Here is a 26,497-nt window from a genome sequence, read left to right as displayed (position 1 = left end):
TTCTGGTACCTTTCCTTTTTTAAAAAATTGAAGCATAATTGACTTATAACATTCTATTAGTTTCAGATATATAAAATATTGATTAGATATTTGTATACATCGCAAAATAATCATCACATTAAGTCTAATTACCATCTGTCATCACACAAAGTTACAAAAATGTTTTTTCTTATGATGAGAACTTTTAAGATCTACTCTCCTAGAAACTTTCAAATAGGCAATACAGTATTATTGATTACAGTCATCATGCTGTAGGTTACAGCCCCATGACTTATTTTCAGTAGACCCTTGAAAAACATGGGTTTGAATTACATGGCCCACTTATATGTGGATTTTTTTTTTCCAGTGAATATACTGGAAAATTTTTTGGAGATTTGCAACAATTTGAAAAACTCACAGCTGACCTGCATAGCCTAGAAACACGAAAAAAAAAATAAGAAAGTTAGTTATTATTGCGAGAAGACAGTATATAATAGTGGAACATAAAAAATATGTGTTAATCAACTCTGTTTTCAGTAAGGCTGCCATTCAACAGTAGGCTATTAGTGAAGTTTTTAGGGAGTCAAAAGTTATACACAGGTTTTTGACTGCATGGGGATCAGTGCTTCTAACACCCATATTCTATAAAGGTCAATTGCATTTTATAACTGCAAATAACTTTACTGTCTGAGCTTCAGGGTCTATTTATGCACTTGCCAGACTGTCAGTTCCTTCCAAGATTACATTTATCTTTAAGGAAACTAATGCAAATTTAGGTTCTGCCTTTCGTGCCCTTAAATTGTCAGCTTTCTGTTAACTATTCACTATTCACACTATTTTTGCTATCACACTTTATTAGTAAAAGAAGGACTAGTTACGCTGGCTCTTACTTTTTCCTTTGACATTGTCATCATGAGATAATACCAAGTTATTAAGCTGCCTACCCATTCAATCTTCAAAAACAGGGTTAAAAAAACTTGTTAGCATGGTTTTCTCTTATTTATCCATGATCCATCCTCCTAGATATATATGATATGATTATGCCTAATGAGACACAACCTCCTACACAAGAATAGGTAAGGATACAACCCAAATATTGGAGAGAGGCAGTTGGGAAATGAAGGCTATGTATGTTTCAGTACATAATTTACCACTTAAAACAGCCGTAAGATTGCAGGCACTAGAGGGCGCTAGATTTAGCTTATATTGGTCTGAATCCAGCTCCACAGACAGGAGACTGAACAACTTTAGCCATATTAAATTTCTGTTTCCTTGTCTCACAATGGGTGTAATATTACTATCTGCTTGTAAGCATTTGTGAGAACTCCATGAGAAAATTTATGTAAAGCATTAGCATAGTTAGTACTAAATACTAGTTATTATTAATTGTATCATCATCAATATTATCTCATTACTAAGTGGTGAGAACTATTAATCAATGACTTGCCAAATTAGGGACCCAAATAGAGATAAAATTTCTGGTGAATTTGGAAAAATGGAGACAAATAAGCATTTTTAAAGTGGGAAGAAGAGAAAGGATGGATATGGGGATGTAAGGCAAGCCTTTTAAAAAAGTTCAGTGTTTATTGTTTATAATATAACTGCCTGTGATTTTAGAATCATAACCTATTATGTAGACCTCTTTGTTAATATTCAGAAATTCATGAGACCTAAGGAAAAAGTCAAGAAAAGTTGTGTGTGTGTGTGTGTGTGTTTTTTTTTTTTTTAATTTTTTTTTTTTTCAACGTTTATTTATTTTTGGGACAGAGAGAGACAGAGCATGAACCGGGGAGGGGCAGAGAGAGAGGGAGACACAGAATCGGAAACAGGCTCCAGGCTCCGAGCCATCAGCCCAGAGCCCGATGCGGGGCTGGAACTCACGGACCGCGAGATCGTGACCTGGCTGAAGTCGGACGCTTAACCGACTGCGCCACCCAGGCGCCCCAATGTGTGTGTGTGTTTTTACCATCTTTGGGGGAAGAGTCTGAAAGAAGTCTGGGGGTAGGGGGGTGAAACCTTTACAGAGCAGCGGGTTGTCACAATTCTAGTTAGGATTGGGGCTTGGAATAAAAGAATAATCTAGGGTGTTTCTAAAGTTTCCTGAAAAGCAAAGGGTGAATGTGGAACACAACTAGAGGGAGAACATAGTCACTGGACAGGCTAATGGCTTCTAGAAGGGCAGAAACCAACAACCCCTCTGGCAAAACATTTGCTTCTTTCCTATAAAGCACACCTCCACCCAATCATCATGTCTCCAACTCTGGCCTTTCTTGTGTCTCTGGAAGAATAAGAATGTGGGGAGGGCATAAAGAAGTGGGATAGGTTAGTGGAAGTAGGAAGGGGCTCAGGAGAGGCAGAAGTTACCACTTTGTCAGAGAGGTTGGAAAGGTAACTCAGCAGCTTCACAAAGCTGCCAAAGGGACACATGGATAATGCTTCCTTGAGAGCAGTACTAAGTAAAGGTAAGAAAAAACAAGGTACATTGGGATCCATGGACTTATATCCGAGTGTTATTATACTATTATTATACTACATTATTATGTTGACCCAATTATTCAGTCAATGAGCATTCAATGAATTCCTACTGTGTTTAAGGAACTAGGTTGTTTTTGTCTTTTTCTTTTCTTCTTCTTCTTCTTCTTCTTCTTCTTCTTCTTCTTCTTCTTCTTCTTCTTCTAATAAGATAAGACTTCTGTTCTCCATAACATTCAGCCTATAAGGAACTATAGGATGTGTTAAATCCAAAGCTATTTTAAAGAAAACCAGGCATTGGACAAATGTTTATTTAAGCCGAATAGACTACATAGATTTTCTTCAAAGTGGACTTCCTTTAAAACAGAGTTTATAGGGGCGCCTGGGTGGCGCAGTCGGTTAAGCGTCCGACTTCAGCTCAGGTCACGATCTCACGGTCCGTGAGTTCGAGCCCCGCGTCGGGCTCTGGGCTGATGGCTCAGAGCCTGGAGCCTGTTTCTGATTCTGTGTCTCCCTCTCTCTCTGCCCCTCCCCCGTTCATGCTGTGTCTCTCTCTGTCTCAAAAATAAATAAACATTAAAAAAAAATTTTTAAAACAGAGTTTATAATTCACTCTGTGATGGACTTCTTTGTATGTACAATAGGCTATATTCGGGAGAGATGTAGATCTGTATTCTGACAATCGGCAGTGATGCAGCCTGCACTGCTGATTGGTAAAGAAGAAGGAAATTTTAAAAAGGCGTACTCCTTTGAGTATTCTTTACCTATTTCATGGTCTTATTGATTACTATAATGTCTTTTCTTCAAAGTCTTCACAATTAACAACTATTGCTCAAACTTAAGGCATTATTTAAAATTCCATTATTAAGCAATGTGCTTGACTAGAGCTCCTCTTGAAATATTCCTAGGTATACATCAGATTCTGAGATTTTATATAATGTACGTATCAATACAGCCAGAGATATACATACATATGTATATATTCATGTGTTTACATGTATATTCATGCATATATATAAATACACATAGCTACATACCCCCCCAACACACCATATATGTAACCAACTAAATGGGTAATATGAAGATATGGTATAAAATAATTTTTCTATAACTACAAAGAATTGCTTAGACAGAACTGGTACCTTCTCCCTGTATTCTGTACATGTAAAGTTAAATGCATAATCACTTTTCAGAAAGGAGTCTCTTTTCTAATATAGCACAAAGTATCTACCTCAAATTTTAACAAAGTTTTCAATGGAGTATTAAAATGATTAATGGATCATTTTTAAATCATATGAATTCTTTTCATCATTTATATGATAACCATCCTACTAGCTTATGGATCCTATACTACACCCAACTTTTTACATTTGCTGGCCTTAAGAATCTCTCTGAAGTTCCTCCTTTCAAATCTGCAAAGCATTATTTAATGCAGGCTGGGCTGTTGATACGAAACATGCATGGACACTAATTCACAACGACCATCATTTCCCAATCCCTCAGTGTGCTAGGCACTGGGAACATCTTTATATACATCTTCTCATCCAGTAAGCACCGTGCCAAGTGAAAAAAACCACAAGAGATATTTAAAATAATTCCCAGCCATATACTGCCATTCTAATTAGTTTAAATAAACAAATGTGTTAGACACAGTCACATATATAGGAATACTTGTAAACTTTTCCAAATTTAGACATCCACAAAAAATATTTCCAGAGGCTGTCTGGAATATTGGCCAAATAGATTTTCTTTTCCATTCAATTTCCTTTCAGCATTTGAAATGTGGCTTATTATAAAACTAATTGTTTAAAAACATATCCTAACATTATGTTTTTGTGTCAAATTCTGGTTGAAGCTAAAGTCATTCCCATTTGCTGAGGCTTGGTAAAAAAAAAAAAAAAAAAAAAAAAAAAAAAAAAGAAAGAAAGAAAGAAAGAAAGAAAAGAAACATGTAGAGGAAAAGACAGAATCTTCAATCCATTGAATGTATACAACCACACATATTAAAATAATGGTCTAATAACCGAAATTTATAGTTGCTATAATAGCAATTACGTATCATTATTATGGTGAACATTGATGAATACCCACTCTACATCAACAAAATTATTTATATTCATTATCCTCTCATTTAAAATTCATATTATACCCATTTTACAGCTGAGGTAGATACGAGGTAAAGTGGTTTACCCAAAATAAGATAGCTAATAGTTAGTAGAGCCAGCATTTGTACAGGTCCGTGGACACGAAAGCCCACACTCTTCACTACATTATGATGTCAGTGTTAAAAAGCTCAGTTGAAAACCAAATGCTACTGCAATTTGAACCATCACTCATATTAAACTCATAGACCCAAGAAAATACCTTCTACCCCACCCAAGCACTTCCTCACCTCTACACCTACCCACTCCCAAAAGACAGGTTTATGCAGTTTTCCAAAGCTTCACCAAAAATAAAGAAAAATAGAAGTGATAGCAATACATAACATAAATCCTTCAGCACCTTAAGACATAACTTTCCTGTAAAAAAGAGTGGAATAAGTGAAGGACGAGTATTAAAGAGTAATGAATGTGCAAAAAAAATGCACCACTGTCAGCACTCCACCTGGGTTCGGATGTGTTAGAGCATCTCAGTTGAAAACAAATCAGCCTAAGTGCCTGTTTTAGAAAACGTTGCCATGTACTATATGGCAGTGTTAGGAAGGAAAGCAAGCCTAGAAATTAATTAAGAAATGAGTGGTTTTACAGAGTGCTGCAAGAAAAAAGAACTTTCTAATAAACTTTCTCTGTATAGAGTGAAATCTTCCTACAGATTTCCTTCCTTCATTTACATATCTGTACAGGCCTATTCTTTTTTTTTTTTTTTTTCCTCCAAGCCCCTTTGCCCTTTCAATCATGAAGCATATTACTCCACTGTCAGTGCAAAGCAGTTCCTAACAACAGGGAACCCAGCTGGGATAGGAAGAGGGCAGCAGGCTCATGCATTAACATAATAATCCAACTGTGTTCCCATAGGCCCTTAGGGCAGACAGCATATTAGGTAGGCCTCCTGTGCAGACCCTGGTGGAAGCTGCCTGATCACCTGCCTATCAACCTGTGGCAGCTACAGCCGGCTCAATAGCACCAGCTCCTGCCAAGCGGTGGTGCCCAATTACCTTACTACAAAAGACAGAAATCCATTTTTCTATGTCTGTTTAATGTACCCAATGCATTTCCTTATTTACGATTTGAATCTATGTTTCTGTGTTTGCAGGGGGATTGACTTATTGCCTTTTAACTTTTGAAAGTCTGGTTGTCTAAAAGCCATATCGCTTCAGTAGGCAGGAAATGAGACTGAAAACCAAATTTCAAACACCAAAGCTCAGGTTGGTAAAGCTAACTGCTTGGTCATCAGTTGTCTAAAGCATTTTTTTTCCATCGATACAGAGGACTAGAGGTGTGGGGGAAGATCTAAATGGCTGTCATCACTATTTCTCAAGGGGACAAAGGTCGGGGAGATCCTACACCAGTGTCTTTGTGAAATGTGGGGTTTTTATATTCGAATCCAAGCATGTTCTAAGGTTCCCTCAAAGCATAAGCCTTTGTGTGCACTGATCCCCTCATGAGGAAAGTGTGTGGGTTGCTACAACTGGCTGAAAGAGTAGAGAATCACAACAGATATGGCAAAATTATTTTTTAATCTCTAATTATCACTGAAAACTTCAAAAAAAGAGCCGGCCGATTTGTATGCTTTTTACTGTTTGCATATATGAAAGTGTGTTTTATTTTCATGCTGCCCGGTTCCTGGAGTCTGTGGTTTACTCTATGTGTGGTTTTCTTTCCAAGCTACAACACCTATCAAATATGGAAAAGCCAAGGGGTATATTCCACTAAAAAGATATGTATACATTACACAAGATGATCTTTAAAACATCATAAAGAGATGTTTGAAATTATAATTTACTTCAGTGAATTAAATGCAGTGGTCTCATTCCTTGATAAACCTTCCCCTTAAAAAGGTTACAAAGAAAAGGCATAATTTGACATTTATGGGGTAAAAAGTACTTTTTAAAGTATTCCAAATAATGCTGTCTAAAAGAGCACAGGATTGGGGTGCCTGGGTGGCTCAGTCTATTAAGTGCTGGACTTCAGCTCAGGTCATGATCTCAAGGTTTGTGGGTTCAAGCCCCACATGGGGCTCTGTGCTGACAGCTCAGAGCCTGGAGCCTACTTCAGTTTCTGTTTCTGTCTCTCTCTCTCTCTCTCTGCCGCTCCCCCGCTCCTGATCGCTCACGTGCTCTCTCTCTCAAAAATAAATAAACATTAAAAAAAATTTTTAAAGAGCACAGGGCTACCAATTTGGCTAGGGAAACATTTTCTACTGATCATGTATTTCTTTAGAAAAAATTAGTTTCTAGAAATGTTGTGTTTTGGTTTTTTAATGGCTATTTTAATAAAAAATGAATCCTCTGGTCAAACAAAAGTGCATTTATCTAACATTTCTATGAATTTTAAATGTTAGGAAACTAATACTATTAGTTAAGCCAACCAACCTGATGTGCTTCATGTTCACTCTAATAATTAAGTAAAACTTAAGTATCAAAGGCCATATCTGCACATGGCACTAGTTTTCACTGCCAAAGTTACCTCTGTTACCTTAGCATTAACAGTCTGTGCATTAGGCTAAGAGATGATGGTGACCATTCTGCAACCTGTCAGTTCTTTGGTTTACTTCCATACATACCAGACAGGGTTTTACTCAAGGTAAATGCCCTCATTATGAACAAATTTGTTTGCTCTTTACCAAACAACCATGGGGAAAATTCAAATAAAAGAGGAAAAAAGAAAAAACCTAATTTTTTTTTTTTACTGTGACTCAATCTTAGCTGTTTAATGTTCTCTAAATAATACACTATAATATATGTTGATGGAAGAGAAAATACAAAATACTAAACTCAATAATAAATATTAATGCTTATATAAAGTGTTAAACAGCAAAATTATACACAGCCCCTTCTTGATCTTTTGGGGATTCCAGAGGCTCTTTATTTTTCATAAATTCTTACATTTTGACAAAATGTAATGCATCTTCCAAGTCATTAAATACAGAAACTTGATTTTTGATTAAAAAACAATAAACAACAGCCATGTAGTGACAGGATAAATGGTAGCCTAGACTTTACTATTTTAATTCCTTTAAGGCGTAAGCTTCCAGGATGAACAAAAGAAAAGCACTTATATAAAATAGAAATCTAGCCATTCCATTAGTAAGAACTTGACTTTAACTTAAACAGTAACTCATATGGCTAGAATAACTTAGTCTATGAAGGAGAAAGAAATGAGGGACAGAATTGTAGTATCATTTCTAGCATGAACAATTCAACTTGAGATGAGGTTAAAATTTAAAACAAAAAAAAAATAAACATAAATGAAGGAACATGTTATTTTAAATGTAAGTGGGAATAAATAGAGATAGAAAATGGTGTGAAAGAATCCATAGTTATGTTTAAGTATGATAAATCAATTTTTAAAGCTGCCCCCTGCCCTCCCCACAGCAGTTTTTTAAGGCTGGATGTTCCTGTATTTGAAATACACCACATCTTCAATTTGACTCCACTAGCACATTCCCTACCCTCCAGAGAATTACCTAGAAAGGACACCCTCTTCTCCCTATGGAAAACTATTTGATTCTTAAGGATTTTATCTACCTAGTTCAATTTGGTAGTGTAGATATGGCTTCAGAAATGGTCTGCAGCTGGTGTATTTTGACATTTCTGCTACGGATAAGATTAAGTATGAAATATCAAAATTACACGTTAAAATAGATGCCATTTTACTTTGTTTCTTCCTGAATAGCCCTTCAGCTGTTGAGGCACATACATTTTTCCCCAGGCAAAATCCCCAGGCTAAAATAACTAAGCCTCATATCTTCAGGAAACCCAGCTTCCCAAACATTATTCTGAGGTATCTGATTATCTATTGGCTGTCGTTTCATTCTATATTTAATCATGTAAATCTTACCTGAAAAAGGAAAAGGACTCCACTTAAAACACTTCTGCCAACTGCTCACATTGGATGCAATCAATGACAATGCTTAATTTTCTATTACTTCTTTTCAAGATGTTGTCCTTTATTTTAACCATAGAGTTAGAAGTCACAAGGATTCAAGATCATTTTTGTACTCAAAACATAACTTTGTTTCCAGAACTGCTGGCTTGAGCAGTGTGCTACCAGTCATTTGCCACTGGGGAAAGGACTCTCCCATCTGCTAGGATCTAATCCTATCACTTTGCGGCCTCAGACTCTCAGGCAATTTAGAGCCAAAGACCACCATTGGAAACACTGACAGATGATCCAAGGGTCATTTCTACAAACCGCAGGTGAGGATAAATGTTACTTTAAAAGTAAAGAAATTTAGGGGCGCCTGGGTGGCTCAGTCGGTTAAGCATCCAACTTCGGCTCAGGTCACGATCTCACGGTTCGTGGGTTCGAGCCCCGCATCAGGCTCTGTGCTGACAGCTCAGAGCCTGGAGCCTGTTTCAGATTCTGTGTCTCCCTCTCTCTCTGCCCCTCCCCTACTCGTGCTCTGTCTCCCTCTGTCTCAAAAATAAAGAAACATTTAAAAATTTTAAAAAAATAATAAAAGTAAAGAAATTTAGGAAACAAGTTAAAAAGGTAAGTAAGCAGGTCTTAAGATCTTTCAAACCATTGCAGATTAAAAACAAATGTTTAAGACCATATGCTTAACTTCAAAGCTTTTAAAATTAAGAGAAATTAAAATGCACATTGAGTCATCACATTCTAACAAAGCCAACTTGATTTATATTGCGAGCATTTTTATTTAGCACATAATTCTATCACGAAAAGTTTATAGATTATTACCTCAATACCCACTCAAGTACTAAATCATTACACATTAAGTTATTAAAAGAATTTTAAAAAGAGAGCTTAATTGCCTGTTCTTACAACTTTGCTCTTATTTCATATCAGAACCCATCCTGGAAGGCTACCAGCAGACTGCTGAAACACAATTAAGAACTAAAAGATGAAGAATAGAGAAAATATGACAGGGTAGAGGTGGAGGTAATCTACAAAGAAATCTATGAGTAAGGAAGGTAGAGTGAATGAAGAAAAAGCAGGAACTAGAAAACCAACACTCTTCACCTCCTTAAATTTGATAATGCTTATTTTTTCAAGCATAATTCAACATTTCTCTGTACACAGTGTTGAAGGAGAGATGCCCCAAAAGATGATACTCACAGTAATGGCCCATAACGTAAATGGGAGGGGAGGAAGAAGAGGGGGAAGGGGGAAGAGGATCAGTAGTCAATGAAGCGACTCAAGATGAATACATTAACATGACCAGCAACATTGGCAACTTCTGAAAGATTTAAAAAAAAAAATTAAAAGAGTTACCTTTTGGTCTTCTCCTTAGCAAATCCCCATTTTAAATGTGTATACATACACAAGCATGTGTGTCTTGGGGGTGAGGTGGGAAGGGGAGGAAATGAGGACTTCCTTGAAAGGAAGAAACAAGAACAGCCCCCTGAACCACAACAGAATGGAATGCTCCTTCCATCATTGGACCTTAGTCCTGGAACCATGACTCTCATTCCTTCAAATCAAATCCTGCTATATAACCACCTCCAAGGAACTGACAATAATATTGTGATACTGGGAAGTGTTTTGTTACTCCAAATACTACTTGTTTAAAGTAAGCCAGTAACTGGAGCTTAGAAATGTTTATGGCACAGTTGTCATAACTGAACTCGATTTGCACTCAAAATAGGAAAACAAATAACCAGACTCCCCAGTGATAATAAATGGTATTGTTGACGACGGGGTAAGCAGTAACAGAAACACATGTGTAAGGAGCGAAAGCACAGATCACCCTTTGTCACTAAAGTAACACAAATTCTGCTCTTAAATAAAAAAAATACAGTTGTCTCTCCAGTGCTTTGTGCAGGAAGCCAATTTTACTCTTGCTTCAATACTTAAATCTAGAAGCAAAGAGATAAATCAATTAATCCTTACAAACTGCTCCTAGGAGCTTCATTTTCCTCAAGGGGTTAAAAGAAGCCTTGACCACTACACAAAGAATATGAAATCTCTGCACTATATTGCTAACACATATCTCCAATTAGGTCTAAAGACATTTTTACAGCTTTTATGCCAAGTTTATATTACTAGATGTTAAAGAATGTGTTGTAGCACTTAAAAGCGCTAAAGCTGGCTCTTGGTAACAATGGTTTATGATTATATCTCAAGGAAAGCAGGAATAAGGCTTTTACACGATTTTGTTGTTACACGATGATGTTGAACGGAAACAAAAACAAGTGGCAAGGCCAACCAGAATCTTTTGTTCTCTATTTTGATACTGTCATCTAGAGGCTAACACATCAAAAGTTATAATTAGATGTTTCCCCATCCCTTGGAATAAATTCAGCTAAAAGCTTTCAGAGGCTTTAGGATTAAAACAAACTCAAAAGAGCAAATGTATTCATATTTGCCAAATTTGTCTGCGCCTAAACAATGTAAAATTGTATCTATAAAGCAAACAGGTAAAGGATAGCAAGAACGTTTAATTAGCATTTCATTATAATACCAATGTGAAAAGAAAGAGGTCAACTATTAATAAGGTACAGATTTCCCACCACTGGGATTTATCCTGAATTCATTTTAAGACCAGGAAGCTGTGATCTAAAAATCTCCACTCTAAAGCAGTTAAAAGTTGAAATAATTGTACTTTTAGAAGTAAGGCTTAGAGCTTTAAGAAGAGCTCTTCACACATTAAAACATGTAGCTCCTGACTATTAATTTGTAATTTTAACCTAGAACCATAATGCCACTCATTTCATGATAAATGATGATACACTGGACAGCATATCTATTTTGGATAAGAATAACAGTACTTAGAGATTTCAATCAAGCACATGGGTTCCTTTTCATTTCTCTTTTTTGATATGTATACTTCTCAAAACCACACAAAAGAACACATATCAAAAAAGAAATATACTCACTAAAATTTAAGGTTACGCCAACAAAAGGGTTAATTAGAGAAACAAATTTTCTCAGACTGTTAATAATGGGAATGACACATATTATGTGCCCATAAGTAATTCTCAGGTATCTTTGATCTTCAGCCCCACGTGGTTTCTGTTGCCTACCATAGCCTGGCCTCTGGGACTCTCTCAGAACCAGACATCTGGCTACTTTGTTGTTTTAGACTAATCTCCTCCCAGGAGAGCTCAAGAAATGACACCAGGCAAGGAGGGTCCTGGCAAGGGAAAAAACATTATGGTATTAGGCAGATTTTTTTTTTTTTTTCAAGTGGACGAGAGTATCAAAATTGTCTTCAAATTTCTACAGGGGTCTTAGAAGCTCTTCTGTTCTGTGGTTTTACTCTGGCGTAATTTTAATAGGATATAAATATTGTATCTGTATGGCCTATCAACTATCTTTAAGAACTCACCGAATGCGAATCATAGATTATTACAATGTGTAGGAGAAAGTTGTGGGGAAAAATACAAATCAGATTAATTCTTCACCCATCTGTTAGGGTTGGGTGATGACTAAAAAAACAAAGATTTTAATTGTCAGCTGAAGGGTTACACCAAAATAGCGGGATGATGTCTAAGATTTGCAAATACAGTTGCATACCTCCCATTAGGCCAACTCCCTATCATATTTCTTCTTTTAATTGGGATTTTTTGAAAGAATCGTACCAGCTACCAATCTACCAGAAAGGTTTTATTGAAGCATACCTCTATAAAGTGCCTCTGAGGAAACCAAGAGGGAGCAAGCAGTGATACAAGTTTAAAAAACAAAACAAACAAACAAAAAACAAAACACTTAAGTCAAGGACAAATGTTATTTTTGAAACAACAAAGATCATCAATATTTTCCCCAAGGCAACAAATAATCATCAACATCTTAATTCCTTTTTTAGGGATTATTATTCAATCCTAAAAATCTGTACATTCTGAGAAAGAAAAAACTAATTTACTATTTGTTACACACATAGAATATAAGCCAAGTGGGATAACCGCTTCATCTGTGAACTTTAACATTTTATCTTAAAATCACATTTTATCTATTTCTAATATATTCAGATAACACATGAAATCAAATGGTACACTACAATATGACATTTATGTTCTTACATAGGATGACAGGAAACTCACCAGATTAGCTAAAATATCTAACATATTCATCTCATATGGCATATCTGTTAACATAAAGCCCTTGTTTTATGTTTCAATGGTCGTTATAATATCAAAAATACCAAACTATACAGTGACTTCTACCTTGGACTGTATTGCATAAACTAATGATTCAAATACCCTATTTTATCATAACACTATCTACTCTGTTAACGTTCACTGTAATTACCACGACCAATGAAAATTTTCAGAAGATGAACGTAAAAAAGACAATCCTGTGCAATAATAATTCATTTATGCTGAAATAATTCCCCAAGTAAAGAAAAACAATATATCGGTGTGGAATAAGCAAGTCAAAAGGAGACAAATACTGTATGATTCCAATTGTATGAGGTTTCTCTCTTGAGGGGTCAAATTCATGGATATGGAAAATGAGAAAGGGGGTTGCCACGGGCTGGGGAGAGGGAGGAATAGGGAGTTTTTATTTAATGAGTACGGAGTTTTATTTTGGGAAGGTGAAAGAGTTCTGGAGATGGATGGTGGTGATGATTACACAACAATGTAAACTGTAGTGTCAATGAGCTATACACTTAAAAACGGTTAAAATGGTATGTTTTATGTGAGGTGTATTTCACCATGTTTTTTTCTTAATTACATTAGCTTCAAAATAATATGTAAACTCAAAGATAATGAAAAATCTGAGCTCATTTATTTTGAATATCTGTCCTTGACAAAAGATGCATAAAGTTTGTGAGAAGCATTACCAACCACACTTTACTGTATGTATTCTTATCACCGTCACTCAAGAAACAACAAAAAAAGCACAAAATCAGTCTCGAATACATTAGCAAAAAGGATTCAAGACAGCATATTTCCAAAAATTCCCCTAAGTGTCTAGAGTTTTGTACTCAGCATTAGGAATACTGCTGCTAAATAACAAAACTATTTCTCAGTATTAATCCGCATTTCCAAAAGAATCAAAAGAGGTAAAATATTCAAGACAATCATTGAGCTATTTTTTATAATACTGCACGTTATTAAGTTATAATGGACCCAGGAATCACTTTAGCTCTTCAAGTGGCTTCTAAATATATTATTTTGAAATACATTCAGTGTAGCTCCAGTATTAAGTGTACTTTATTATATCCCATTATTTGAAAATTATATATTTTACATCAATTGTGATCAAGTTTAGTTGCAGACAAAAAACTACTCCAAATAACAATGCTTATACAAGAGAGGTATGCTTGTAAAAGAAGCCTGGACATAGGCAACCCAGGATATGGCAACGCCACAGTCAAAATAACCCAGAATCCTGTTCTTGATGCTCCACCATCATTAGCAGCCTGTCTCTCAATCTTAAGACTGCTCTTCAAGCTGTCGCCATCAGGTCAACATTCCAGTAAGCAGAGAGAGGAAGGAAAAATGAAGGCTGCACCACCCACTTTTAAGGAGACATCTTGGATGTGATATGCAATACTTCCATTTACATTTCACTGGCCAGAATTTAGTTACATGGCCATTGGAACACCACAAATTCTAGTAAATACAGTGTTTAGCTGAGTGGCAGTGTGCCCAGCTGAAAGGTTCTGCTCTAAAGAAGGAGGGAGTATAGATATTAGAAAGCAATCAGGGGTGTATGATACATATATTAACCAGCATAGTCACTTAATCAATACAGTTTTTTTAAGAGAAAAAAATCATTATTATTGGTATCTAATTAGTATAATTTATACAAAAGAATGGGAGTTGTTAAAAAAAATCACCAAAAATTCAACAAAATAAGAAATTTAAAGTTGGATCAATTTGAGAAAATAATATTCAATTAGACAGATACAGGAAATCAATTCACTTCCTTGCAATATACTTTATTTCCTTTACTTCCTTGAGTATGAATTGAGCACTTATGAAATAAATAAATTGGGCAGATTCTCCAAATTAGCTAATATTCTGTGTTGACTTAGACTGAGTCAATGCAAAAACAGAATACAACTTTGGTATGGATTGAGGTAAATGGTCTTCCGCCATCCCACCCCCAACCTTTGCCACGACTGGCAGGGTAGGGGGTTAATGTCAGAAAAGAAGCCAAAGGGTGAAAATCAGGATAACCAAACCAACATCCCCCAAGACCCTCACACCTAGACCAAATGGAGAATTATTTCTACAGAATCATACGAGATGGAGTTTAAAGAGATTATATGATTTGACTCTGACTGGAGATTTTAGAGAGTTATAGTTATAGCTCAAGGTCCTCTCAGGCGGCCATCCATCTCCTTGACTTCTGCAATTTCCAAATAAAGCTGCAGTGATTCATTTTGAGAAGGCTTTGGAAGCAGCACTTTAAAGAGTAGGTAGCTGCCTAGAAGGAAGACCTGAGGGTACATGACACCAGCAGGCTTTGGGATGGGCCTTGTGGTCACAGCTAAGCAGAGTCACACATCAGTTGCACACCCCACAGGAAGCTTCCTAACATCTTGGTGCTGAGGGCAGAAGGAGTCCCGTGGACCCTGCGAACACCTGCTGTACACAGAGCCAGGGTAGAAGGCAATCGCCTGTCATAGAGGACCTTCAGAGGCTACGATTGCCAGAGCAGATGGATGAACCCTGACAGCTTCTGGAAGAAGAGACAGTGCCAGGGATGTGCATGCCTCTGTCATTAGAAGGCCAAGTTAAGGATTTGGAAACCTGAGATGTCCTGCTCTAGGCTGAAATACAGTTATGCTCCAAGGAAGAGACATAATATGCCCACACATTAAGAGACGACACTGAAGACAGTGACGATAACAAAGGTGCCAGGGGATCGTGCAGAAACCTACTGAAGAGTCCAGTTTGGTTAAGACTTAGTGGAGGAACTAAAATTCACCAGAAAAAAAAGAGGGAGAGACAATGATGAAAGATAAATAGGAAAAGGACAGGAACGAGAGAGGGGAAAGTTCAAAAGATAAAGACATAGATCTTAAAAATACAAAGACAAAAGTGAAGAAGCTTTAAAAAAATCAAGTAGACTATCATAGTACTCTCTCTTCTCTCTTCCCAGCCTTTTGAGGCAAAAAGAAATAAGTGAAGCAATTTAGGCAAGGAAGAGAGAAAACACTAAATGTTTTTTCAAGTATCATGTTAAAACTATGGTTTTCTAAACCAAGGTGGAATTTATCACATTTAACTCCTAACTCCCAGAGTAGTAACACAACATACAATAAGACAATTCAATACCTAACTCAATTAACTATATCAAATAGACTTTCTAATCAACAATTTTTTTAAAAGCCAGTCATCTAATAGCATCATCTAATAGCAGTAACCTAATAACAAAGTAACTGTAATGGTTTGTAATTTGCAAAGCATGTTCACATATGTTAATTCAATCATTTCCCCAGTTAGCACTAAGCAACATGTATCTACTGCCAGGAAATATTTTACATAACCTAATCAATAGTATGGATTTAGGGAGGAAAGTAGGTATGTACTAATAGGGTTTCTAACATTGAAGTTAATTTGTTATTTTTATTTCAATAGCATTTAAAGAAAAAACATCTACACTGTGTCTTATAGTTTCAGATACCAGCTAGAAGGGAGTATTGGTGGCTGTGTTCCTGGGGGGATTGGCTTCCTGGTGGTAAAGGTTGGATCTGTGGTACCAAAACAATTTCGAAAGCCTTCTCGTGTTTGAAGAACAGAAGGAAATCTCAGATTTGCTATCACCTTCTCATCCAGTAGGGAATGGAAACTGCTGAGATATATTTGAAGATTTTCTCTGTGACTACGGCAGTGGTGATTTTTTTCTTTTAACTCTACAGCTGCCATGATGCGTACAGGTTTGGCCTACCTGTGCCACAGACCCACCCACACCATCAGTGTGGTTTCCGGTTTTTCCGTTCAGATTTTGTATCCATGGGCACAGCAAAGTGGCAATTCTGCCACCAGGTCACTGTAAGGAAGCAACATTTGCAGTGCAATTGTCAGTCGTGATGCGACCGCATCCTCACTCAGCCTGCATTCCTGCTCCCACACGCAGGTAACAAACTGTGCTGCGTCAGCCAGATCACTGGGACAGGATTTGTGAGCAGCATCCCTTCCAGCTTGGATCTTAGAACAAGTTTACCTTCACCTCACTCGGAAGCACTTTCAAACAATTTCCTAACCGGTGGGAGAGAACTTGAAAGCGGATCTCTTCCAAGGACCACCTTTCCAACCAGAATTTGTGGGCCTGGCTCAAACCCTAGGGACCTCTCCAGCCCCCTGCTTACTGACCCCACCTACTCCTTCACACTCACTTGTTGCTTATGCTCCTGCCAATTTCCCCCATTTCATTACCAATCTCTGTGAAGGCAGACTACGGCTGGATTCTCTTTGTACTCTACCTCCCCGCTCCTCAAAATATTAGTTCGGTGCTCTGTAAATTGCAAGTGTTCGATAATGTGTTTCAAGTTAATAGTGCGTTGACATTCGATCTCCCAGAACAATTTCAAACCGTCCACCTGTATTGAAGAGCCAGCATAAGATCCAGGTGTTCCTTCCTGGAGTTCTGTTGTTTTTGCTTGGGATATTGTATAATGGGATGAAAGCGGCCTGGAGAAGGAGTCCATACTTTCCAACTGTGTGACTTTAGTCAAGGCACCTTACCTATAAATCCTAATTTGACCAGCTACAAATATCAGGGTAATATAGTACCAGTCTTATCTACTTCGTACAATTGTTAGGAAGTTCAAAAGAGAAAATACACGTAAAGGTATTTCAAAAAATATGCAAAATAATTTAACTGTATTTATCACAATAGAAGATGACCTAAAGAAGTATTCTTACATATATTTTAATTGTTTATACTGAAACTTCCAGAGAGAAAAAAAATCACTATTTATTTTAAGGAAAAGAATTTTTTACCACATCATTTGTGCCAAACAAAAACATTTATCAAGTACCTATGAAGGTCTTCTAGTGTCAAAATCATTTTTCCCACATGAGATTTTTATTTGACTAGATAGTTTAAGACCATCCAAAATAAGAAAGGGAAAAAAAAAACACACTCAAGGTCCCATTCAGTTACTAAAATGTCTGTGTACATTTTTCATCTCTGAACTGATCTGAAAATACAAGATCAACCTTATAGAAGTCTTTTTTATGTCCTTCTAAACATCATGCCCACCATTTTGGAGGTTGCCACCATCTAAGTGGCTGTGGCTGCTGATGTTTAGATGAAGCAGAATAGTTGTGAATAACTGGGAGAAGTAAAAATATTGCAAGACATTGCCAATTAGGTATCTTGATTTTTCTATAAAACTGTATGATATTTACACAAGTTTATTTATTATAGGATGAAGTAAAACAAGATATGAATTACTGCTTTAATAAGACATATTTAAATCAAGACCTGGATAGGGCTAGATTTAAACACATTCCTTCAAAAAGATTAATCAATTCAAATAGATTTACTATGCCCCTGACATATGCCAAGTGCTACACTGGACACAGAGGATACAGCTGTGAATAAGAAATATTCACAAACGCTGTTTGCCATCAAATGGAAGCCTCGGTGAGATACACAGACCTTTGCTGTGCTGCCCATGCCTGAATGGGGTATCCACCACAGGGCCCTGGCAGAGATGGGAAAGCATTCTGAAGGGAGACCTCCTGTCAGGTAGAAACATCAATGCCTACACAACTTCGTAGGGATCATTTTTTCTGCAACTATGGCTTTTGGGTCTACTTATAGGTCAACCTTTATTTTTCTCACCTAGGTAGCACAGGCACTAAGCCACATATAGAGGGAGACCTTTGAGTGCCATCTGTCCTAGCTCCAGTGTTAACTGAGGGACTGGCAGAAAAGGGAAAGATGGGCACATAGACACGGAAAACAGAGCACCTGGTTTACAATCACAGCTCTTCTTCTGGGCTACACAATGCTGGGCAAGTTTCTGTATCTCTTTTTGTGCCAGTTTCCTCATCTACAAAATAGGAATAATAGTACCTAACTCCAAAGGCTGTTAAAAGGATTAAGGGAATTAATGCATGTAAAGCACTGAGGCCAAGGACTGACATATACCAAGGGCTATAAAAGCACTGGCTATTATTATTTTGATGACAAGAGCCTACTGTGATCTCAGTGGTCTCTTACTGGGTGGGTTAGCAGCTAGCTAAATCCACTTAGGGCACAGGAATTGCCCACAAAAGTTAACAGTGCTTACTGGACTGTGCCCTGTTACAGTCCTGAGTCATTCCATCATCCTGCTGTGCCCTTTTTATTCACCCAGGTCAGAAATAAGGAAAATGCAGAACAAAGCTAGTATTTCTTCACATCCCTAAAAGGCTTTGTAAAAAACCTGAGGTTTGTTGGGATGAGCCCTGAATGTTGTATGTAAGCCAATTTGACAATAAATTATATTTTAAAAAATTATTTGGAAGTAAAAACAAAACAAAACAAAACAAAAAAACTGAGATTAGGCTCCTTCCAACCAGTAAAAGGCTCTTTTATTTAGCGAACAAGTTTCTAACTCAATTAACTTCTTTCTTCTTTCTCTATTGATAATCAATTTATAATGAATTGGGCCCAAAGTTCTAAAACTTCATCAACCATAGGCAAACTGTTTCTTAAAGTAGACTTTTTTGGGGGGCACATGGGTGGCTCAGTGGGTTAAGCAAGATGGCAAGTGGGTTAAGCCTGACTTTGGCTCAGGTCATGATCTCACGGTTCATGAGTTCTAGCCCTGCATTGGGCTCTCCACTTATAGTGCAGAGCCTGCTCCAGATCCTCTCTCTCTCTCCCTCTCACTCTGCCCCTCCTCCACTCACACTCTCTCAAAAATAAATAAAAATAAAAATTTAAAAAAGTAGGCTCTTTTTTTAGCCCTCAGAAGTATTTCAGGTGTGCCAGCGCGGCTCAGTCAGTTGAGTGTTCAACTCTTGATTTGGGCTCAGGTCATGATCCTAGGGGTCATGAGATCAAGCCCTGTGTCGGGCTCTGCACTGAGCGTGGAGTCTGTTTAAGATTCATTCTCTCTCTCTCCCTCTGCCCCTCACTCATGCTCTCTCTCTGAAATAAACAGAATTTTTAAAAAAGCATTTCAAACATAATTTGAAAATGAAAACTTTTTAAATAGAACTACATAATTCCTCCAACAAAAATTCTATCTTTGGTTATTTACTAAAAGATGATGATATCAAACCAACAGAATTCATGTCTTTTTATAGACTACTTGAACATAGGTAGATTTTTTTTTTTTTTTTTTTTAATGCCGGCTCTCGTTTTTCATGTGAAAATGTAATATGTACTCCACCTTTAATGGCAAGTGTGCAAACACAGAGCAGAGCAGTTGGTAGTTAAAACTACTGAGGAACTGGAAATATCGTACTTCGGAGGAACAAAAACAATAAATGCATGCCAGTAACTGTAGATCACAAATGTAATAAGTATTTATGATGGCTCATTTTGATAAGGACTCAATGTAAACTCCAGTGAGAGTTAAGGCATATCAGTCCCTGTTGTCCCTGAAAATGGGAGCCATAAAATCGATGAGCATTTTTCATAGGCTAACTCATTATGCATTAAAAAAATATTAGTACGGGGGCGCCTGGGTGGCGCAGTCGGTTAAGCGTCCGACTTCAGCCAGGTCACGATCTCGCGGTCCGTGAGTTCGAGCCCTGCGTCAGGCTCTGGGCTGATGGCTCAGAGCCTGGAGCCTGTTTCCGATTCTGTGTCTCCCTCTCTCTCTGCCCCTCCCCCGTTCATGCTCTGTCTCTCTCTGTCCCAAAAATAAATAAACGTTGAAAAAAAAAAATTAAAAAAAAAAAATATTAGTACGTATAAATATATAAATATGCTTTACCTCATACAGTTAATTTCTCAGACCGTTTTTTGGAATTAAACTATCACGGTCTGCCTATTTGAGACAGTGTACCATTTTCAAAGCAGTGTGAACTTAATGTAATTGTAATTAGATGAGAACTTTGTAATCCCACTGTCTCAGAGTCCATGTCTGAAGGATCATTAAATAAGAAACACTATGGGGCATCAACTGAAAACTTCCCACAATAAGTTCTCTCAACAAAATTTAAAATTTATTTGCATTAATGACAAAATATGACTAATCTAGACAGAATATTGTCCAAGTCTATCCCACTTTATTCTGGCACAGTAAGTTTATGAAAAGATCCTTGAAGGAGAGACTGAACACAAACTTATGGAAATTACTGTCATGGAAGTGACTTCATCATTACTCTGAACAACTTTGTCGGGACCATTGTATGACTGTGATAGAACTAGAGTCATTCTCTAGCTTCCCCAAATGCTCCTTTGCCATTGTTATTATGGATACTCTTGTACAGCATTAAAGGGATCAGAGAAAAGCAGTTGCTGAGAATGAACCTCAAAAATTGGTTGGAGAGCCAAATACAAGCAAAACTATCTGATAAAGGGTGAATGTCATGACAGAGACAGAAAGGAAGTACCAGGGAAGGCAGGAAAGATTAATTCTGACTAGGCGGCTGCAAAGGCTTGCCTTCTGCGAAGGGAAGTGGTATTTGACTTAGGCCTTGACTGATGAGTAGGACTTCATCTGGTAGCTAGGCGGATGAAGAAGAGGTGTGTCCTCCAGGAGCGGTCTGCTCAAGTGAGCTGACCACAAATGGCAGAAGAATTGATCAGGAACACAAAGTCCCCAAGCGATCTGAGGGCCAACACCAAAGGAGCCTTCTGCAAGTAACGGGCAGCAGGAATCCCCCTGGGAATAAACCAAAGGCCAATAAGTCTGTCCAGAGAATCAGAAGAGCTGACTCAAGAGGAAATAGGATGGCTGCTTTCCACTACAGGTTAGGATAGTATTTTTCAAACTGTAGTTCACAAAATCAATTTAGTGAATACTGACTGGCATTTTCTTTCCAAAATAGAAGAGGAGAAAAGAAAAGGAAGGGAGGGAAAGGAGAAAGGTGGAAGGAAGTGGGGAGAGGGGAAATGAGAAAAGAAAGTGAATTATACATAGAGTAACTATACTTTAGAAACTTCTCAGTTTCTATCTGTGGGTTGTAATTTTTTTAAAAATTGAAAATCACTCATTTAGGGGGCCCTGCAAGTCCAATATCTTATCACTTGATTAGAATGCAGCTCAGTCCCACTCAATATATTCAGACCATTAGTTTGGACCCAAGTGTTCTTGGTCATGAATAATCTGCTTGAAAAATCTTATTGCACTAAGCAGAATGTTCTCATTAAGTACTTAGGAGACACAATCTGATATCTTCATAATGCAAGTAAAGTTTAAAAGGATAATTTTAAAAGTTTGTAGCAATGCAGGAAAGATTAAGCTTAGTTCCTTTAGTCTGATAGATGCTGAATATTCCCATATGAAAGATACATGTATAATACCATCCTGTTTCATAAAGCATATATTCTCATAAGGAAAGTTAAGCTGAGAAAGCATGAAGATCTACAATTAATGCAATACAGTTAATCATATTTCACCAACAAGCAAACAACTTAAAATAACAGATTACCTCCTGTCACTTAAATAGGTCCTTTTAGCATAAATATAGACAACAAACTGATGGCTGCCAGAAGGGAAGGTGATAGGATGGGGAAAATGGGTGAAGGGGAATGAGAGGTACAGGCTTCCAGTTATGGAATGAATAAGTCACAGGGTTGAAAAGCACAGCACAGGGAATATAGACAGTGGTATCATAATAAAGTTGTATGATGACAGATGGTAACTACATTGGTGGTGAGCACAGCATAACATATAGACTTGTCCAGCCACTATGTTGTACACCTGAAATTAATGTAACATTGTGTGTCAACTATATTGTAATTTAAAAATTTATAAATAAGTCAAATATATACGTCCTTTTCTTTTTCTTCCCCAAAGTATTTTCATCTAAAACAACTCTGTCACCTGATACTAATATTACAGTGTGTGCTAACTGGAATTTAAATAAAAACTTGGAGAAAAAAATAAATAGATATAGATAGATATGTATAAATAGATACAGATTTATTGTAGATAAATACATAGACCAATCAGCCCTATTTATACACAATCAATTACCCAAGATCACAGAGCTGGTTAAGGACAAGGCCAAGGGAAGAAGCTAAGTCTTCTCACATCCAACTTACTGATATTTTTGAAACTCCATGGTTTAACAAATTATTGGGAGCAAGTATCCTATTTCTGGTAGCAACAACTTCGTAAGTATATACAAATACATGAGTAACCGGAATGTAGTCAATGCACAGTAAGCCACAGAACCTGAAAAATGTACACACCCACAATCTGGAAATAAAGGTAAAAATAATCAAATTTTCTATAATAAGACAAATACAAATATTAATCAAATTAGATTAGCTAACAAAGAACTTGTGCGTTGTTTAAACTAGTGTTTCCTCAAGATCACTAATAAACCCAGGGTATTTCCCGAGGAAGTTTGATAATTAAAATGTAATTAATTCAAATAAACCAAACTGCTGAAAAATGTTTTATGTTGGTCCTAATATATGCAGACATTCTGATACTGAAAAAGAATTAGATAATAGATTTTCAATGTTTATGTAGAACTGTTCAAGGGAGACATGGTACCTGATTGTTCTTGTGGTTGGTTGGTTTGCTGACTTGGAACAGAACCAGGGTGGTTTTCCAGACTTTAGAGAAATATCCTGCAAATTTGTTCAACCCCCTTTATCTGGTTCTAAATTCCCAAAGCAGGGCAGCTGGGTGTATCAGTCGGTTAAGCAACTGACTCTTGGTTTCGACCCAGGTCATGATCTCATGGTTTGTGAGTTCGAGCCCCACATCAGGCTCCACTCTGACAGCATGAAGCCACCTTGGGATTCTCTGTCTCACTCTCTCTTTGCCCCTCCCCAACTTTTTCTCTCTGTCTCTCTCGAAATAAATAAATACACTTAAAAAAATTTTTTTAAATAAAAAATAAATTCCCAAAGCAATCTTTCTACTACTACTATGTTTCCCCATTCCTTTTCATTCCCAGAAGGGGTAATCTTAAATATCTGACTAATATTCCTGGTTATGGTAAGAAACATTTATATAAAAATATTGAAGACCTATAATATAAACTAATACAAAGTAATAAACTGGGATTATACAGTTTATTAAATTTATTTACACACTCACCATCTTATAAATTTAAACACTAGCCATCTTATATTGCAATTTACTGTTTATGTTTTATATCACTTACTCAACTGAAAATTCTATGAAGGTACTATATATATAACAAGCTATAGCAAGCACTCAACATATATATTTTTAATGAATGAGTGAAGTGAGTGAATAAGTAAACTCAGGCGATCAAATTCTTGAGAAAGCAATGATAACTAGGTGACCCCATCAGTGACAAAATCATCATCATCTACAATGATGATGCTGATGCTTGCTTGATATGCTCCTGAACAATTTATGAGTACTTCTACATAGATTTCATAAGATCCTTATATGCAATCCCATGAAATAAAGATGCAAATACTCCTCAGATGAGGAAACCAAGGCTCACAGAGAGAGGTCCCGGGCTTACCTGGTGACCACTTAGGCCACTAGGTGAATAATGGTAACAACTGCTTTGATTCCTGGGCAAGTGCATCCTTTGCTAAAGGTCAGATGGCTTAGCAACACAGGGGGTGATGTTGCGCCACAGCATGTTGAGCTGGTGTTGTTTAAACACTTCTCACCAAAGATCAAGACTGGTCCTTATGTCTGAGGCAGAGACAGACTGAAAGGTGGGGTTCAAAAGACTTCAGCCATGGAGAGAAGCACCCAGTTACAGGAATCCAGCAATGCTAAATAAGGTGTTCCAAGATCAGATCCCTGGAAGACATTCCCATTAGGATGGAAAAGGAGCTAGACAAAGAGAAAAGGGATGATGAGAGACAGAGGAAGAGAAATAGGAAATAAGAGCGTCAGGGAAGCAAAAGGAAGAGGCAAGCAGCCATGGTGTCAAAGGCTAGTTAAGTCATGGGGGACAAAAACTGAGAATTGGCCACTGAATATGGTGAACACAAATCACTGCCAACCATTAAGGAAACACTTTTGTTTAGAGTGGGAGAATGGAAGACAATTTGAGAGGCATTAAGGGGTTAAAGGGAAGAATTCTAAGTTACACACTAACAAAATTCTGGAGAAATCTAGGCATGTTTCAAACAAGTTTTATAGCAGCTTAAAAAAAAACACAGTCAACTCTTTGCAGGGCTTCTAAGAATACCAACCTCACCCAGAAGATGAGACCAATGTTAAAAGGTATATACGGAAGAAGAGTAGTTAACATACAATTTCTCGCTGCTGCTGCTGCTGTTGCTATCCTATTCTTTAATCTGTCAGAGAGGAAGAATGGTCACCATTTCCCAGAGAGCACAGGAGGCTGCAGGGAAATAAGTGCCCATAAGCCAGCTTGCAAGAGGGCTCAACACGGAAAGCCTTTTTCAGATATGACATTTCTCCAGGAGGCCATTAAACTTCCACTGCAAGCAAAAGCAGTAGCGGACCCCATTTAACAGAAGAGAAAGGCAAGGCACAGAAAAGCTGAGTGATTGCTGAAGCTGAGACAGTGACTGACAGGTCAGATTTCCTTCTCACTTCAAGTTGGCTCTCTGCTGATCAGATCTACTCTAAATGCCTTTATAAATGTTTCAATGAATCTTATCTTCATGCATTGGATTAGCAAGATCAACTCCCCACTGATAATGCAAAATAACCCTGAAATGTTTCATGCCTGACTGATAAGCCAGAAATTGAACTTTCTGTCTCCATTTGGACTGTGATGATCTTGATCTTTCACCTCTAGCAAAAATCTTCTCATAGCTATAATTTTAAAGTTAGTAATGAGTGCTTCATTTGCTTTCCAAGCAGACAGAAAACCTTTTTTAAATACACTCAGACTGCCATGACCTTCGTCTATGACTTAAAGAGTTCACCACACGTAATAATTCTCTTTGCTCAGGAGACATTCTTAAGTTTTCTTTGAAGAGATTTGGGCAATAGCCCCATTGATGAAATTAAACACACACACACACACACACACACACACACACACACACACACACACCTTTTAACTTAATTACCTCTCTACTAGACCTGAAATCAAAACTTTTCTTTAAAATGTGTTTGGAATGCTACATGACTACCAAGGAGTTCTAAAATCCCTCAACCTACTAATTAAAATATAATAAAAATGCCAACTAAATATGTTTACATTAAAAGGAGCATACCGCCTTAACCCTAAACTAGGCAAGGAACAGCCTACTGCCTAGAAGAAGCAAACACAGTCCAGATTCCTAAACTGAAGTTCTGGCTGTCCTACATAGGTGCGTGGGGCTCAGTTCACTTGGGGTGCATTTTAGGCTTTTTCTACACTAAAAAAGGAAAACAATAATCTGATAAAGTGGGCCAATACAAAGCCATTTTACTCTGTTTCACCTATTTTTGTGAGGTTTATAACATGAAATAGAGGTTTTGAATAGTGTGATATCACACTAAATGTAGACTTTTGAAAGCAGGCCTCATTCTCCTTTTTACTCCCAGTGTCTACATAAAGTGAGTGTGGTAGCTAAAGGGTATGTCTCTCCATTGGGGTGCCCCGTAATGTGGGTCGAGATCCGGTAGAAGCCAGTGGCGCCAGAGGTGGAAGAATCCACCTGAGGCAGGACAAAGGAGATAGTCTATTGAGTACACCACAAGGGAGTGGCAAGCAGGACAGCAGAGGAGAGGCTGTCTGCAAAGAGGCAGTGGGAGGGGGCTGCTTTTATAGAGGGAAGGTGAGGAGGTATGGCGACATGAAATTTTCACTTTTTTGGTAACTGTGCCTAGTTGTCAGTAGCCCATTGGTCAACTAGGACCTATGGATATTTCAGGGTGGGTCGCCTGATGGGCCTGAATACAGACAGGCCCATCAGGCTATTCAGCCAGGTGGTCACCA

At 37.5% G+C, this 26,497-nt stretch overlaps 1 protein-coding gene across 6 annotated transcripts in view; it reads right to left on the bottom strand.

Moving 5' to 3' along the window:
- The window catches only part of SLC10A7 (solute carrier family 10 member 7), a 258,926-nt gene that overhangs the window by 202,849 nt on the left and 29,580 nt on the right, over positions 1-26,497 (bottom strand). Inside the window, exon 5 of one of the 6 annotated variants that reach the window (XM_045466371.1) lies at positions 20,623-21,306. The exons of the other annotated variants lie outside the window; for them this stretch is intronic. Within the exon in view, the coding sequence (XP_045322327.1) occupies positions 21,112-21,306 (195 nt within the window). The 3' untranslated portion in view covers positions 20,623-21,111. Of the gene's footprint in view, positions 1-20,622; positions 21,307-26,497 lie in introns of those variants that run through there. 6 annotated transcript variants of the gene reach the window in all.

This window comes from Leopardus geoffroyi, chromosome B1 (genome assembly GCF_018350155.1).
Source record: "Leopardus geoffroyi isolate Oge1 chromosome B1, O.geoffroyi_Oge1_pat1.0, whole genome shotgun sequence".
NCBI lineage: Eukaryota > Metazoa > Chordata > Mammalia > Carnivora > Felidae > Leopardus > Leopardus geoffroyi.
This window is presented reverse-complemented; position numbering and strand designations above follow the sequence as displayed.